The 16,389-nt window shown below is 26.1% G+C and overlaps 1 protein-coding gene across 10 annotated transcripts in view; it reads right to left on the bottom strand.

Annotated features, from left to right (window-relative positions):
- Positions 1-619: 619 nt before the first annotated feature.
- Positions 620-16,389, bottom strand: part of Sh (Potassium voltage-gated channel protein Shaker) — a 189,751-nt gene continuing 173,981 nt past the window's right edge. For 9 of the 10 annotated variants that reach the window (XM_070639411.1, XM_070639413.1, XM_070639419.1 and 6 more), the window contains 3 exons: positions 13,587-13,777; positions 13,289-13,537; positions 620-12,797 (listed from right to left, as the gene is read on the bottom strand). In XM_070639411.1, coding sequence (XP_070495512.1) covers positions 13,296-13,537; positions 13,587-13,777 — 433 coding nt within the window. In that variant the 3' untranslated portion in view covers positions 620-12,797; positions 13,289-13,295. The remainder of the gene's footprint in view (positions 12,798-13,288; positions 13,538-13,586; positions 13,778-16,389) is intronic. The other variant, XM_070639412.1, reaches the window with a different exon arrangement.

Genomic DNA, 16,389 nt, shown 5'->3' with positions numbered 1-16,389 from the left:
ACGACATTTATATAAATACTTTTATGTATTACTTTCTATCATTCATCCTCATTTTCTTTTTGCTGCATATTTTTTTAATTCTTTTTTTGATATTTCTAAACAAATTTTTAACATTTTTTTTCTCAACAAAATTTTTCTTAAATCGAACAAAATTTTAAATTTCAAATTTTTTAAAGCTCTTTTTGTGTCTAACAAAAAAATCAAAAATTTTTAATAACGCAACTAGTGTTGGTTGATAAGATGATGAATTGATGGCAATTTGGACTTTAATATGAATTTCAACAATTTTAAAATTTTAAATTTTAATTTAAATAAAATTTTAAAGTTAGATATAAATTTAATAAAATTCTAAACTTAATTTTATAAAAATTGAAAATTTAAGTTTTAAAAAATTAAAATTTAAATTTCAAATCTAAATTTAAATTTCAAATCTAAATTTATATTTTAAATCTAAATTTAAACTTCAAATCTAAATTAAATTTTAAATCTAAATTCAAGTTTCAAAAAATATGAATTTTGAAAATTTTATTCTAAAGTTTAAATTTTTCAATTAAAAAATATTTAAAATTTCTTAATTTCCAATTCTAAAATTTTCTAAATTTTTAAAAAAAGACTCTTAATTATCTTAAAAAAAGTTACCAAGCCAAAGCGATTTAGTCCGAATTTAAATTTTTTATTCTAATTTATTTTAATATTTCCTAACATTTTCCTTGTTTTTCCTCTCAAAATTCTTCAAATTGAAGCTTTAATTTCTCATCAATTTCCAATATTTTCGTACGATCATCATCAAAATTCAGCTACCCACCAACCAACACTCTCAATAATCATTAATATTTTTTAGCATAACAAAATTTAAATTGATGCTTAAAGACATTAAATGCACATCAATTATATATGTAAGTAGCATGGTCCAAAAAACTCAATTGATATGTTTTTCCTTTTTAAATCCATTTTAAACTGGCCGAAAAGTGCAAAAATTTCATTGCCTTTTTTGTATGCTCATTTTCTTCTTTTTTGCTATTTAATTTCAATTAAAATTTAATCAACTTATAAACTTCATCATTTCTAATGGACGGTTGCTTTATAACAATACATATTTCCTAAGAAAAATTAGCTTTGTCGTAAAGAAAATAAAAAGAAAAAAAAATTTGAATGAAAAAATTTACAGCAGCTTGAATTTTATTTTCTTTTGTAAATAAGTTCATTGTTGTACCTACGGAAGCTGTCAGTGATTCTCATTTATTTTTTTTTTATTTTTTTGATGGGCGAACTTCTTTTTCTTCTTATTGATTTGCTCAAAATCCGATCCGAACTCGATTATTTTTTTATTGATTTCATTGAAATTCTTTTGAATTTAACTTCGAGATGTTGTACAGGAGTTTTTGGCAAAGAAGCTGAATAGACAGCTATTTTGTGAATTATTTTGGAGTAAATTGTTTCATATTGAGTCCATGCGAAGTCCCAATAGAGTTCATGCGAAGACTACATGGAGTCCATACGAAGATCCAATTGAGTCCATACGAAGTCCACATGGAGTCCATGCGAAGACCACATGGAGTCCATGCGAAGACCACACAGAGTCCATGCGAAGTCCAAATGGAGTTTATACGAAGACCACATGGAGTCCATGCGAAGACCACATGGAGTCCATGCGAAGACCACATGGAGTCCATGCGAAGACCACATGGAGTCCATGCGAAGACCACATGGAGTCCATGCGAAGACCACATGGAGTCCATGCGAAGACCACATGGAGTCCATGCGAAGACCACATGGAGTCCATGCGAAGACCACATGGAGTCCATGAGAAGATCACATGGAGTCCATGCGAAGTCTGAGTCGCGATCTGAGTGGCAAAATGTGAATTTTTATGGAACTTTTTTCTCAATTTGAGCAACACTTTTGTCATTAAATCATGTTATAATATCCTTGCCTAAGCAGTTGTCATAATTTTCCACAAACCCTCCAGAAACCCCACTCAAAGTAACCCCAAAAAATTCACAATTCTTGCCAAATTTTCATATTTTTTTCACTTTTTACAAACTTTAATTTCACATACAAAAAGGAGATGAGATGAAGAATTTTGGACTCGCTATTATTGAATTTACTTTTACATGCATAATAATAATAAACATGTGTGTCTTTATGTGCTTTATAAAAACTCTTTTTCCGTTCACTTTTTTCATCTGCATTATTCATCTCATAATTTAATTATTTTATTTTGTTCTTATTGTTTTTTTTTATATCAAATTTCTAGTTTTTAATTTAATTTAATATTTCTTGGTGTTTTTCTTTCAGAATTTTCATTTTTTTATTATTTTTTATTTCTCTTTAAAAAATTTATTTTTTTTATTTTGCAAAAATTTTTCAAGATTTTTGAAAAACTTTTCCCGCGATTTTTTTGTAAAATTATTCTTTTTTGCATGGGTTTAGGGAGTTGAAATGGGAATTTAGTTGATTAGGGTGGTAGGGTAGGGTAGATTTGAAATTCAGATTTAATATTAAAATTTCAGAAAAATTAGAAAAATTAGAATTTTAGAAAATACTCAAATTAGAAAATTGCAAATAACTTTGAAATCGCATTACTGGTGTTGAGCTGACTACAGTGCTACTTACAGCTGGTTAGCAGACTTGCAAACACTAAGTTCGAACTACTACTAGACCTTAAAACTGTCTTGGAAAGCACACAGCATATAAATGACCGATAATCTAGCCCCAAGTCGAGTTAACTCTGGCCTAATGACGGATATCATTGAATCTGGCATGTCACTAGAGTCTAGTTACCCTTGAGTCTGACTTTCGGCCATTTCTAGACCGCCCGTTCTTCAAGTGTTCTTTTGAAGCCTTGTTTGGTATTGAAAATTGCCCATAAACTAGGAAGTCAGAATCAAAAGACGCTATAGAATGCAGAAATAATATTCAAAAGTATTCAGCACAAGAACAAAAGGAACTAACAAAAAGTAAAGAAATTTTGTTTTCTATTCCACTCATCAGCTTTAAATCATCTTTGCATTTTCATGTTCAGATTTTTTTTATAATTTTGGCAGTGTATTTTTAATTTTCATTTCTTTACTCTTTTTAAATAGATTTTAATGTAAATTTTTATGCATTTTTTGTTTTTCATAAAAAGGAAGAATAGAAGATGAAATTAAAAATAAAACCTTTTTCTGTTGGATGTGGATGAGATTCCTAAATGTTTTTTTCTTATGTTTGATTCTACAAAGAGACCACAAAAAAGTTCTTTTTTTTATGTAAAGAGTCGCTGGACGGTGCAAAAATTATATAAAGCTTTTATTTATTTATTTTACACTTTTTTATACTCTCATTTTATAATTTTTTTTTTCTCATTTTTTAATTCGTGTATATCATGGATGAGTAATTGAAAAAGACGCTATTAATTCACTTTTTTTTGTTACTTTTTTTTTGTAAAAATTTGAAAAATTAAATTGAAAATTAAAAAAATAACGGAAAAAGTTTGGATAAAGCGAATGTCATTGCGAAGCCTCAGTTTACAATACATTTAAGTATTATAGTTATTTTTTAGTTATTTTGTAGGATTTAGATCCTCTCACTTCTCTGTTTTTTGTATACAACTAATTATTTCATTTATTTTTATTTTCTATTTCCTCTTCATTCTCAGTAATACTGTGTCATTAGGCTTCATATTTACATTTTTGATGACTCTTTTTTTGGAGGGGTGATTTTGAAGATTTTTTTGAGGGGGGTAAGGGGTGTCTTGATGTTTTGTGTTTAAAAATTTCAAAAATTGAGACATTTTTATAAGAAATTCTCGAACTTTGTATCAAAAAATCAACTCGAATTCTTTACAAAATTCGAGTCAAATTTGATCTTTGAATTTGAAGATTTTGTTTAAAAATTCAGAATTTTTCTCAATTTTAAATCATTTTAATGTATTTGATCTAAAAAATTCAAATTATTTCAAATAAAAATTGAATTTCAAAATTTTCTAATAATTTCAGTTAACATGCACCCCTCTAGGGTATCAAATAGACCCCAACCCTCTTCAAAATAACCCTCGAATCTACCTCCAAAAAACTTTCTCTCAATTATTTTTAAATGAAATTTTTTAGATTTTTTGACTCATTTCTTCATCATTAGGGTAAGTGAAATTTTACTTTTATCAATTAATTTTTCTTATTCATGACGGAAAAAGGTTTACCGCATCAATTAGATTCAAAGCTTTTTCATTTTTTTAGAGACTTGAAAAAATTATGCACTTATTCTAAATTTTTTTCACTTTTTTTTTTTAAATTTAATTTATATTTTTTAATTTTAGTCATAAGAACTTTGTAAGTTTCTTTAAAATATTCTTTTATTCTTTTTAATTTTATTCTTTATTCATCTTGTTCATGGGATGGATGATACTTTTTGATTCTTTTTGGGGGTAGTAAATTAATTAAAATAAATTTTGATTAACAACAAATGTTTTTGGATTGAATTTTTTAAATTTAAAAGGTTTTTGGACATTAACAAAAAAGTTTAAAAATTTGCAGTTTTTTACTCAAAATTGTCTTAACTTTTCAAAATATTTGTCAAAAAATTCTGTCAATTATAGAAGAAATTATCATTTAATGTGTCTTAATGTGTGGTCTTGTCTGTGATTTAAGCGAAAAGTTTTTTTTTGTGAATTTCTTTAATAAAAATTTGTACTTAGCAAAAGTGACGAAAATTATTTTTTTCCTTCTTGTTTTATTTTGGATATAAAAATGTTTTATTCTTTGGAAGATTGTTGAAGCATTTTCTTTATTATTATGAAGCTATATGTAAAGTCAAAGTGATGCTGCAGCTGTAATCTTCAAGACATATTGTTCCAAAAATGTCAGCTGAAGCATCACTTGATTTACTGGGTTAAATGATAGTCAATGATGATTATAGGTTTTTGGAAACGTGCGGATATATCTTAAATATTATAAAATTAGGAAAATAAAATTATCCATTTGGATTATCTTAATTGACTGTATATGAAGAAGTATATCTCAAAATTAGGTAATGATTGATAATAGCTTGATAATTTGTTGTGATTCTTGATATCAGAGCTTGAAGTCGACTTGAATTTTGTATGTAAAAGTCGACATTAGTCGACTCGACTTCATATAAAGTTTGAATTGACTTCGAGCTCTGTTTGATATTGTTTTAAAATTATCTCATTCAGAAGTTGAAGTCGACAACGATTTTCAATGGATTTCCATCAAAAAGTCATATTCAATTTCAAATTCTAAATTCTTATTGATTGATAAATCAGCAATTGATTATTAAAAAATCAAAATTTTATCTCATAAAATTATTTCCATTAAATAAAATGTGTGTTCGTGTAGAGCGTGTTGCATAGTTTTTAGGAGATCATAAAAATCAAATTAATCTGTTAATACATTATTGGATATTTTGAATTGTAACACAGCATTTTGAACATAGGATTGTCATGATAGATATAAAATAAAGTTTGTACTTGAAAGCTATGATTTTGAACTTTATTGGGGTTTAGATTTAGGTAATGATGATTCTTGAGATTTCTTGAATAGCACACTCTGACATGACGTTTGATTCGGTTTAAATCTGACACTATTCTAGAGTCATGTCCTGTCAAGATAATTTCACTAGAGACATAGTTAAATAGATTGAGATTATGTAAAATTTATGCTTAATTATTTCAAGAACAATAGTTCAAGGACCAAAATGACATTAAATGCCTTGATTTTATAAATTTTAACTTGCATTGTGACAAGGATTTGAAAATCAGAATTTAAAAATTTGATATTTTGAATCAAAGTTTCTACTTTTTCAAATTAGTTTAAACACTAGATTATTAGGGCATATACAGGTGTTTTTAACGATCATCGACCAATAGGGCAACGTAGCGATACCCCGACAATTATGATATTCAGTTTGAAACTGATTTAATTCATCAGTAATTTTACGTTTAATTCAAATTTTTTATATGAATTTAAAATTTTGAAAATCAAATCAAATCAATTCAAAATCTCTAGAATTCAAAACTTCAAACAATCTCAAGATCATCATATTCCAACTGAATTCCCCCAAATAAAACTCAATCCTCAACTCAAAAATCTGAAACCAAATATTTCAAAAATTAAAAAAATTTCCAAATTAAAAAAAGTAGTAAAAAATAAAAACAAATTTGTGGTTTAATTGTTTTATATAAAAATATTTTTCGTGTCTTTCATGATTTTTTTTTCTTTGAATTTCTTCACTTTTTTTAGAATAAATATTTTACATTTGATGCTAATCATAAAATTTATAACAAATTATCTCAAGAAAAACAGAAATAAAAACAATTTTTTTCTCATATTTTCTTTCAATTTGGATCATGTTTATGTTCTAGTGACACAAAATTGTTGATTCAGCCACTCGTTGGTCAAATATTTGGCAGATAATAATGGTATAAATGGCAAGTGGCCTAGATTCGAGCCACAAGTTGCTGAATATTAATTTTATTGATGGACTGAATGTCAATTTTTATGATAATTGATCTAAATTTGAGTATTTAAGTAGAAGGAACTTATGTCTTAGTAACAAAATGTTGCTAGTTCCATCAAAAAAATCATTTTGTGTCTCTAGCACATAAAGGCATGATCCATGAGCATTTAATAGAAACAATAAAAGAATTTCAAGGAACAGAATATAACTTCAACATATTTAAAACTTAAACATTCTTTCAACATTAATTTAATTAATTATTGATTCACTTTTTCATCATTAAATTTGTTTATTAATTTTTTTTTTCATTATTTAGGATATAAGAAGTCTTTGAACACTTAATCATTGATGATATTTTTTTTTTTGATAATAATTTTCTTTTTCACTTGCGAACTAAAAGTACATTCACATTTTGAGAGCTACATCTTCTCCTACTATTCATTTAACATTGAGTTCTTGTCGTTATTTAGCTTGTAAATTGAGTAAAAACTGAAAATAGTTTCGATTGAGTAATTTTAATGAGAAAAATTAATTTTTAACAAAAAATTTTGTGATTGTAATAATAATGTTTGGTGTTCGAAGGTTTTGGATGAGATAACAGAAGGGTTTCCTGACTAGATTTAAATTCATTGAAAAGGTTTGGAATTTTTTGAAATTTTTAAATTATTTAGAGATTTTTTTTAAATTTCTCTAATTAAGATTGAATATTTAATATTGCAATTCGGTCTTAAAAGTTAACTAGTGATGGCTAGAGAAAGACCCAGTTCCAGGCGCCATCTGAGAGATGCCATCAATCACAATTGATATGTATGGCGTGCGAAAAAAGTAAGTCAGTAAGTATATTAAGATTGAAAGTTTTCTTGAATTTAGATTGATGAAGATTCTGAGAGCCCAGGAACAAAACTATTTTTTAGGAACCAGTTATTAATTACTGATCACTTATATGCAGGGTTGATGAATTCGTAAGACATCGTGCTTTGTTGAGTAGCTCATGAACTCGTCTACTTTGTAGACAGTAATTACAGAATTAACAGTATTGAACTTGGTAGCCATTGAAAGTGGTAGTTTAGATCAAATCTTATGGATACTTTGGATAACAATCAAACTGTTTGATCATCTGATTTAACAACTTTACTAAAGTTGCCTCTCTAATCCAAATTAAGACTAGATTTCTCAAAACTGACCCACTACTTGCCCACTTACTCCTCACAAAACCTTCATACACCAATTCAAAATAAAAAGATAATTATTTTACATTGTCATGAGTTGAATTAAGTAAGCGTCTGTCATTTTTTTTAATTAGAAGGTAAAGCAGTTCTTTCATGAATTTAAAGTTTTTCCTTAATTATGTGTGAGTGAGTGAGTTTTTTTTTGATGCCTTTTTTTATTTAAAAAATGATTTTTTCTTCTTAACTTGCTGTTGTTTTTTGTCAAAATGGAGATAACATTTTTCATTATTCATTTCATTTATTAATATCGATGGATAATTTTTTTTTCTTATTAAATTAGTCATTATTATTATTTTTTTACGTTTATGCATTGAACAGATTTCATTTTTTTATTATTTTTTTCATATTTTTTTACGGTATTTCTTAACGCTATTTTACAAAATTTACAAAGCGGACTTTTTTGTAATTTTTTGACATTTTTTTTGTAATTTTAAAAAAATATAATAACATACCTAGTCTATATGCAGCAAAATCAATCCTTCAATTTTTTTTTTCATTTATACAATTTTTTTTAATGATAATTATAATATTTTTCACTTTTTTATCTCTTAAATTATTAATTTCATGCACCGAATTTTTGTGTAGATTTTTTAATATTTTTCTTTTTAAATTTTATTTGGAGTTTAAAAATTAAACTATTTAAACTTATTTGTTCTTTTTTATTTCTTATTATTCTCTTTTTTGTTTTCAATCAAATAAGAAAATTTTTTCATCATTTTTTTCGTTTTTCTTTTCAGATTTTTTAAACCTCATTTAATGGATCATCTAACTTAACGTATCACAATTTGAACTATATATTCTTTTAAATATACTCCTTAATTATCATTTTTTTACTTTATTATTTTTAACTCTTTTTTAGAAAATATATTCACTTTCTAAACTAAACTTAGAATATTTTCAGGCTGACTGCAAGAGTTTTTATTTTTTTTTGTTCACTTTTTCCTAATTTCGCTTCTCATTTTTTATACTCTTTTGGATTTTTTTTTCATCTTTTTTTCTCTTCAATTTTTTAAACTAAAATTTTTGCTACAAATTGATCGATTTTTATTCTTCTTTTTATTTCTTTTGGTAAATGCCAATTGCAGATTTCATCTTTAAATTATATGTTTTTGTAGGTTATTGTTTGATAAAATATTTAAATAGGAAGATTGTTGAATTGAATTTTGAATGTGAATTTTGAATTTTTGAAATTTAAATGGAAAAATTTTGATAATTTTTGATAACTGAATTACTCAAATTTTGAGAATTTTTATGTGAAATTCTTTAAATTTGATCATATTCACGCAATTTGAAAATTTAGTTTATAAAAGATTTGATGTTTTTAAGCATCTCCTTGAATTTCTTTCAATTTCTTGCTCAAAACTAATTTTAATATGAGAAATCTTAGGATTAAATGAATTTTTCTCAATTTTCATCAGAAAATTTCATTAAAATCATTTTTATTTCTTCCGAATCAACTTTTTGTAATTCGTGAGAATTTGAACATTTTAGAATCATAGAACGAATTTGGAACATTTCAATTCAAACTCGAAGTTGATTTGAATTTAACAACATTTCTTACTAATTCTGAGTAGACTTTGAGCTTTGCTTAAAGTTGATTTAACTTTATTATTGATTCTTTGAATCAACTTGAGTCAAATTTGAGTTCTGACTAAAGTTTTGAAATATATTTTTTTAAATTTCCACCTCGAGTCTGTCTGATAACTCTGATAGCATGACCTCAAAAACCTTCTCATCCTAAAGATTCCTGACCTAATTCCATTCAAATTTTCTCCAATTCCAAATTCACACCCAAATCCTTCAAATTCAATATTTTTTTTAAGAGAATTGTCATTTTTGAAATGATTGTTGTAAGCTTTATTTATCAGATAATTCTGTGTGTAGATAAAAATAAATGTGTCAATAAAGTTTAATAGACAAAATATTTCAACAGAATTTTCATCTCTTAATTAAAAAGGAATAGAAAAATTGTCAACTAGACAAGAAACAAAACTTTAACGACCAATAAATGTCGTTTGATTATGCTTTTGTCTAGTCTACATCCCTCAAAGGCAATCAACTAGTCTATAAAATGTTTATAGACATGCAGACTGCTTTTGTGAGGGCAATAAATAAATTTTTAACTCTCTTGCATTGCATTTTGATTGATAAATTGGAAATAAGTATAATTATCTATTGGTCATTGATTACGTTTTCATTGTCTGGACTAGACTCACACTTCTCATTTTTTACACTATTAACTTCTCATTGGTATTATCTCGAAGGAATTTTCTATCTCATCTCTATGATATGCTTGAAAGATAGTCTTTCATTAGTCAAAGAAGAACTAAATTAGTCAACAAAAGATTTAATTTTTTTCAGCCTAGACGGATTGTGAGTATTTTAGCAGATCCATGATTTTTGTTAGTTTTTGTATCTAAATTGTAGCATTAAAAACTCTTTGATTTTTTAGAAAATTTTGTAGCAAAGGAATTCATTTTAATTCATTGTTTTGTGATAAAGCTCAATAGAATTTTCTTCATATGTAAAGATTTTAATTAGGCAAATGGGCAAATAATATTGTTGATGATATTGAGGATATGCAGTACCCCAATAAATTTTGAATTTTCTCTAGTTATAGACGAGCTACAAAATAATATTTTTTTTCTCAGTTTTTGGCAGGTTTTTTTTTAATTATTTTTTTAAATATAAAATCTCTAAAAAGTTTGACGGAACAAAGTTGCATGACTTGAACTTAAAATAAGTTTTAGAATTGAAAATCTACTTGAATTATGTATTTTTTTATTTATTTTTCCATAAAGCTTTTGCCCATCCATACTTTAATCTAACTCTCAATAAGTTTTACTAAGTTTTTTTTTTAATAAGCCATTACCTTGATAATCTCCTCTCAATTTTTTTCTATACAAGTGTTGAAAAGAGAATTTATTTTTTTAATTTTTAGAAAAATTTTGTTCAGTCGTGAAATCCTTTTTAATTACAATTAATGAATTTTAGAGAAAAAATTCGATTTTTTTTTTGAGAATAGTTTTTAGTAAAAATGGGGGGCATTAGAAAAATTTAGAAATAAGTTTTATGAAATTTATTTTTTTAAGTGTTTTAAAGAATTTTTTTTAAAGTGAAAAAGTTTTGAAAAATTGAGACAGACTTGAGTCGCTAATTGTTAAAATAGAAATTAATTTTTTCTGATTTTAAATTGTGTTTTTGGGAAGTTATCTGAGGCTATGGGGGATGATATTGATGGATATTGATATTATCATATGTCTTTAAGTTTAAATCTTCAATTTTCAAAAATTAACAAAATGAAATTTTTGAAAAGATTTGAGACTCTTTTACCAAATTTGAATGAAGTTGCTCTCCTGCAACAGTCAAAGACCATTGAAAAATTGCAATTTGTTCAAAATTTAAATTGTCATTTTTGCAAATTTATTTAAAAATTCATTTCAAATTTTCTTAAAAATTCATAAAATTTGAAATTTTTAAATTCATGAAATTTAAAATTTTTAAGATTGTTATGTCTAAATTTGTTTCTTGAATTCATCCTAACTTCTTCTAAAGCTTAAGACCTTAGTTAGTCAATGACAAAAGATTGAATCAATAAGAATGTGCAAATATATTTTAGTCACCAAATCAAATTTCGAAATTTTTATAAAATTTCAAGATTTAATTTTAAAGAGTTTATAAATCTCTCAATCAATTCTACAGACATATGATAACATTTCCCATAATCAATTTGAATCATCCCCCAGAGCTCAATAACAATCCACCAAACTTCTAAAAACAATTTTTCAACAATTATTATAAAGACAGAGTTAGTAACAAAAATTAAAATAGTAACGGCATAATCAACAAATTTTTCAAACAATTTTTTTGTTTAAGATAATAAATTTTCATACATAGCAGTGGTAAAATGAGTCGCTTGGAATGTTGTCTTTAATTATTTTGATCGATATTGCCGAATTATGAAAAAAAACAAAAAACTTAAAAATTGTACAAAAATTTTTCATCTTCTATTTTTTTAAAAAATAAATTAAACTTTTTCATTACATATTTACAAAAACAACATCCGATCAACAGTCTAAGTCGGTCCCGTTATAATTTTTAAAAATTAAATTTTTTTTTATTATTTTTTTTTAAACTTGCATCATGTCCCAAGCGTAATTTCACTATTATTTTTCATCATTTAGGTATGTTATGTAAATATGAATGAGCTTTTTTCATCATTTTTTTGTGTATATGTATGTGTATGTCTAAAAAGATTTTTTTTTATTTTCATTTGAAGGAGGAGCGTCTCAGAGCATTAAATTAAAGGCAGTTTTATATTTTCATCCTCAATACGCCACTACAGCTTGTTATTTTTTTTTTCTTTGTTTAATCTACAATGACCGAATTTTTTGTTATTAAATTTATTATAAATTCTATGCAAAGCTTTTTTCATCAAGTTAGAGTTTTTTTTTTTTTTTTTGTTGGATGTCTAACTATAATAACAAGCGTATACTGTGGATTTTTACTCTCGGTGCTGTTCACTGTGATATTAAATTAAATTTAGTGGAAAAGAAAGAAAAGTTCCCTTCTTTTATTTGATTTACTGAGATGCCCCTAATGCTTCAACTACTTTACTGGCTTCTGCTTCATTTCTTCTTGTTCTGTTGCTCTTTTTTTACTATTTTCACTTTTTTTTTTGTTTTCTATTCTCTTTTTGTGTAATTTTTTCATTATGCTTGATTTCACATTTCTCCATTTTTTTATACAAAGTTCATTAATTGATAATTGGATGAATTAATTCTTATTCACTTTTTTTTTGAGTATTTTTCGTTTTCAATTTTTTAACATTTTGTTTTGTTTTTTATCTCCTCTTGTTGTCCTTGTTGCTTCTTCTTCTTCTTCTTCCTTCTTGCAGGATAATTTTTTGTTATAAATAATTTTTTTTTTCATTATCTAAATGTTTCACTTTTTTTTAATAATTTTTTAATTTTATTAATTTATTAATTAAATTAAGTTTCTTTAAGGTAAAAACTCGATGTTTGTTTTGCGATCAAACAGCTTTAGGTGAGACTGGGAGACAGCGTATAATATCAGATGGTGGCCAAAAAATAGCGCGAAGTGTCCTTTTCACTAAAATAGATTTGAAATTGAAATTTAATTAATTTTGAATTTAGAACTATTGAAGTTTGTTGAGGTTAGCACTCGAATAGCACAAATCGGTAAATAGATCGAAGATCCGGCCCCAAGCTAGCGTGTTAATGACTTGGTGTCGAATATAAGGGTCATACCAGCTTGGTGCCAAATTTTGATCAATTGACCGACTTGTTCTATTCAGATTAATGCTATAAAAGCAGACAAACAGCTGGCAACAGCTGGTCTTTCAAGCTCTGCCTTAAATATAGAGTTGATAACTGATGGATCCCGTTGATATTTGTCCTTGATCAATATTGTCCAATTTCGGCTCATGTTCTTGGAAATCATTCGATGCTAAGGATTCATACTGATCTCTTACAAACTCTTAATAATTGCCCTTGTTTGCTAAATACTCCTCAGAACAAATCCTATCCTCTCTCTCAGCATACCATAAATCCCCAAATAACAATAACCAAAAGTCAACTCACCCAGTAGTCAGACATCTGTCTCGATACTAACGGCTAAAGCGCTATTGTGTCGTTGCTGTAAATTTTGTCCACTTGGTTTACAGCAATTTTGCTGTTGCTTATCATTTAAATTATGTGCTCCTAAAAACGGAACTATACGAGTTTGATCACCTATTAAGCCAGGCGTCGATTCTACACCATCTTCTAAATCCATCTCCGATGAGGACTCAGAAAGTGATGCCTTCTTTAAGTGTTGACCTGAAAGATTAACTTTATAGTAATTAAAAAATTAGTTCATTATAAGGATGTAGAAGCTAACCTAGGGTTCCTGGCAGATACGGGCAACTAGTAACATGATTAAAGTTCTGACTCTGCATTTCCTCTTGATCCGTCTCACGGTGATAGAAGTAATTGAAATTGCTCACGATAACGGGAACAGGTAACGCGATGGTCAGCACACCAGCAATGGCACATAAACTTCCAACAATCTTTCCCCACACACCAACCGGTCTGTGTTATTTTAGTTAATTCGATGAAAAATTTTTCATTTTAATTTATTGAATAATATTTTATTTTAAAAATTTAAATTTCGAAAATTTTGTTAAATAAATAAAATTAAAATTAATTAAAAATCAACTTAAAATCAAACAAAATTAAAAATTTATTTTATAAATCAAATTATAAATGAATTGTTATGTTTAACACACCAAACTACATGCAATTATGATAGTCAGATGTAGGATACATGAATGATACATCTTTTGAAATTAAATAGTTTTGAAATGTTCGCTGTGATTTCTTTTTTATATTGAAGAATGTTATGACAACTGTTATGCTTGTCATACAATATGTCGACAGTTTTGGATCAAAGGGTTCTTTTTTTTCTTGTTCTTTAATTTTGTTTTAAATTTGTTTAAAGGACAGAATTTATATTGCAAATATTTTATCAATTCTACAACTTTAATAAATTTTAATATTTGAAAAATAAAGAAATTTATTTCAACTTTAAATATTTTCAGAATTTTGGATCAATTTTCCTTATCAAACAATTTCAAAACTAATTTATTTTCAAAACTATTGAAGCTACAATACATTAATTAGATGCATTTAATTTATCAGAACTATATTTTTGGAAATATCTACTATTATGTACATTTAGAAAATTGTTTCAATTATTGAATTAAGTTTTTGGATTAAATTTCAAATTTGAATTAGAAAAAATTTGAGTTGAAATTTCAATTTTGGAATCAAATTTGAAACCACATTTAAAAGGTTGGACATTTTTTGGTCTAAAAATAAATTTTACTAAGTTTTGCTAAAAATTTTTGATCTCAATTTTGAGCATTCATTCTCAAAGATTTTAAATTTTAAAATTTAGGAAAGAGTTTCTGACTAATTTTCTACCTAAAATCCTTACTGCTTCACTACAATATGACATCTAGTTCCCTGAAAAACTTACAATATTCTACAGTAAATTTAATACAATTTTAATAAGTTCGTATATTTCTTAATAATTCTTAAATCAAAGCGCAGAAACTTAGGATGAATCTAAAAGTATCCTTTTGAAATGCCTTAATGAATTTACATGTCAAAAAATAAATTTCTTAATGAATTTACATGTTATTAACCATGCTTTTTTGGAACTAATTTTATATTTATTAGTTTCCACTAAGGCTTTTCGAGATTTGTCAAGACCGAGATTTCAAAGAATACCTTTATAGTCTCGGTCTCCAAAATTCGTTGAAAACGAGACCTTGGCAAACCTTACATTCCGCGCTTTATAAATTCTTTTTAAAGAATTTCCAATTCTTAATTCCGATTTAAAATAAGCAATAATTTCATAATTTTCTTTGTGTACACTCCAATCCAAAAAATTAATTGCTGATAAAATCACACAAACAAAAAAAAAGTCAACACAATCCTGATTATGATAGCGAGTAACATTCATGCCTAATTCACCAGCATTAGTTAAAAACACACACAAACACGTTCATGCTTAGTAGTAATATAATAAAAAGTATTTAGAATTTAGATTAGATATAGCTAAAGAAAGCAAGACATTGAAAAATAGCAGTTAAAAGCAGATTTGTCATGAGGAACAAAAGGAAAATTAAAATCTCCCAATTTGTTTGAATTAATTGTTCTTGTTGATTAAAATGATAAAAAGTTGGCATTAATTTTCCATGTTAAACGACTTTTCATTCTTTCTGATCATCTGCTGAAACTCATTATTGGATATAAGTACTAAAATGATGATTCTATATGAATGTAATGCAAATGTATTTCTGGTGTATGCGAATTAATTTCAATTGTTATGTTAGTAATAAACAATTAAGCTATTAACAAACTCTCTCTATATGCTAAGTAGTTAAAATTTTATTCAATTTTACTGAAAAAATTATGAAAAAATTTTCATTCATCAAGTGCATGATAAAGAAATTTAATCAATAAAATATCAAATGGAATTAAATTTGTCTATATAAAATTTCGAATTAATGGCAAAAAAGCGATTTTGACACAGTCAGATAAAGATGGTTGGATATGCAAAAAGGATTCTCTTGATTATATCGCGACTAGACTAAAACGTGATTCTATTCTAGTTTCAGATTATGTTCAGCTAATCTGACTGTCTCTCTAATTGATGTGAATTTTGTGAATTGAATTAAATTTTGAGAATAAAAAGAAAATAATAAAATTCATGAAGAAATTCAAATTTTAATTATAATCAAGTGATGTGGTGTGGTGGTTCAAATTAATTAAAATGTTCAAATGTTAAGTGAATTTTGATTTTCTTTCAAATTATTTGTTGATTTATGAATTGATTAAACAACTTTTTTTGGTTAATAAAAAACGGAAAGGAAAATTATTTAAATTTCAATTTTTATGGCAGTTTTTTTGCTTGTTTTGTCGTTTTTGTTACTATAGTACAAGCTACGTAATGGTGGAAATTCATGTAAATTCAACAACAGTTACAAACTATGAAATTTCTTTAAAATATTTTAGGATCCCAATTTTAGAGTAAATGTTGATTTTCGTAATTTCTCATAAATCCCTTGAATTTTCTGTACACTAGTTTGTAATGCTTCCAAGTCGGATTTAGGAAAACAGAGCTTCTGGCTCTT

Source organism: Chironomus tepperi, unplaced genomic scaffold, assembly GCF_022539635.2.
Source record: "Chironomus tepperi strain 1889 unplaced genomic scaffold, CSIRO-AGI_Ctep_v1 contig_196, whole genome shotgun sequence".
Classification (NCBI taxonomy): domain Eukaryota; kingdom Metazoa; phylum Arthropoda; class Insecta; order Diptera; family Chironomidae; genus Chironomus; species Chironomus tepperi.
The sequence above is the reverse complement of the archived record's forward strand: the minus strand, read 5'-3'. Positions and strand labels throughout refer to the sequence as shown.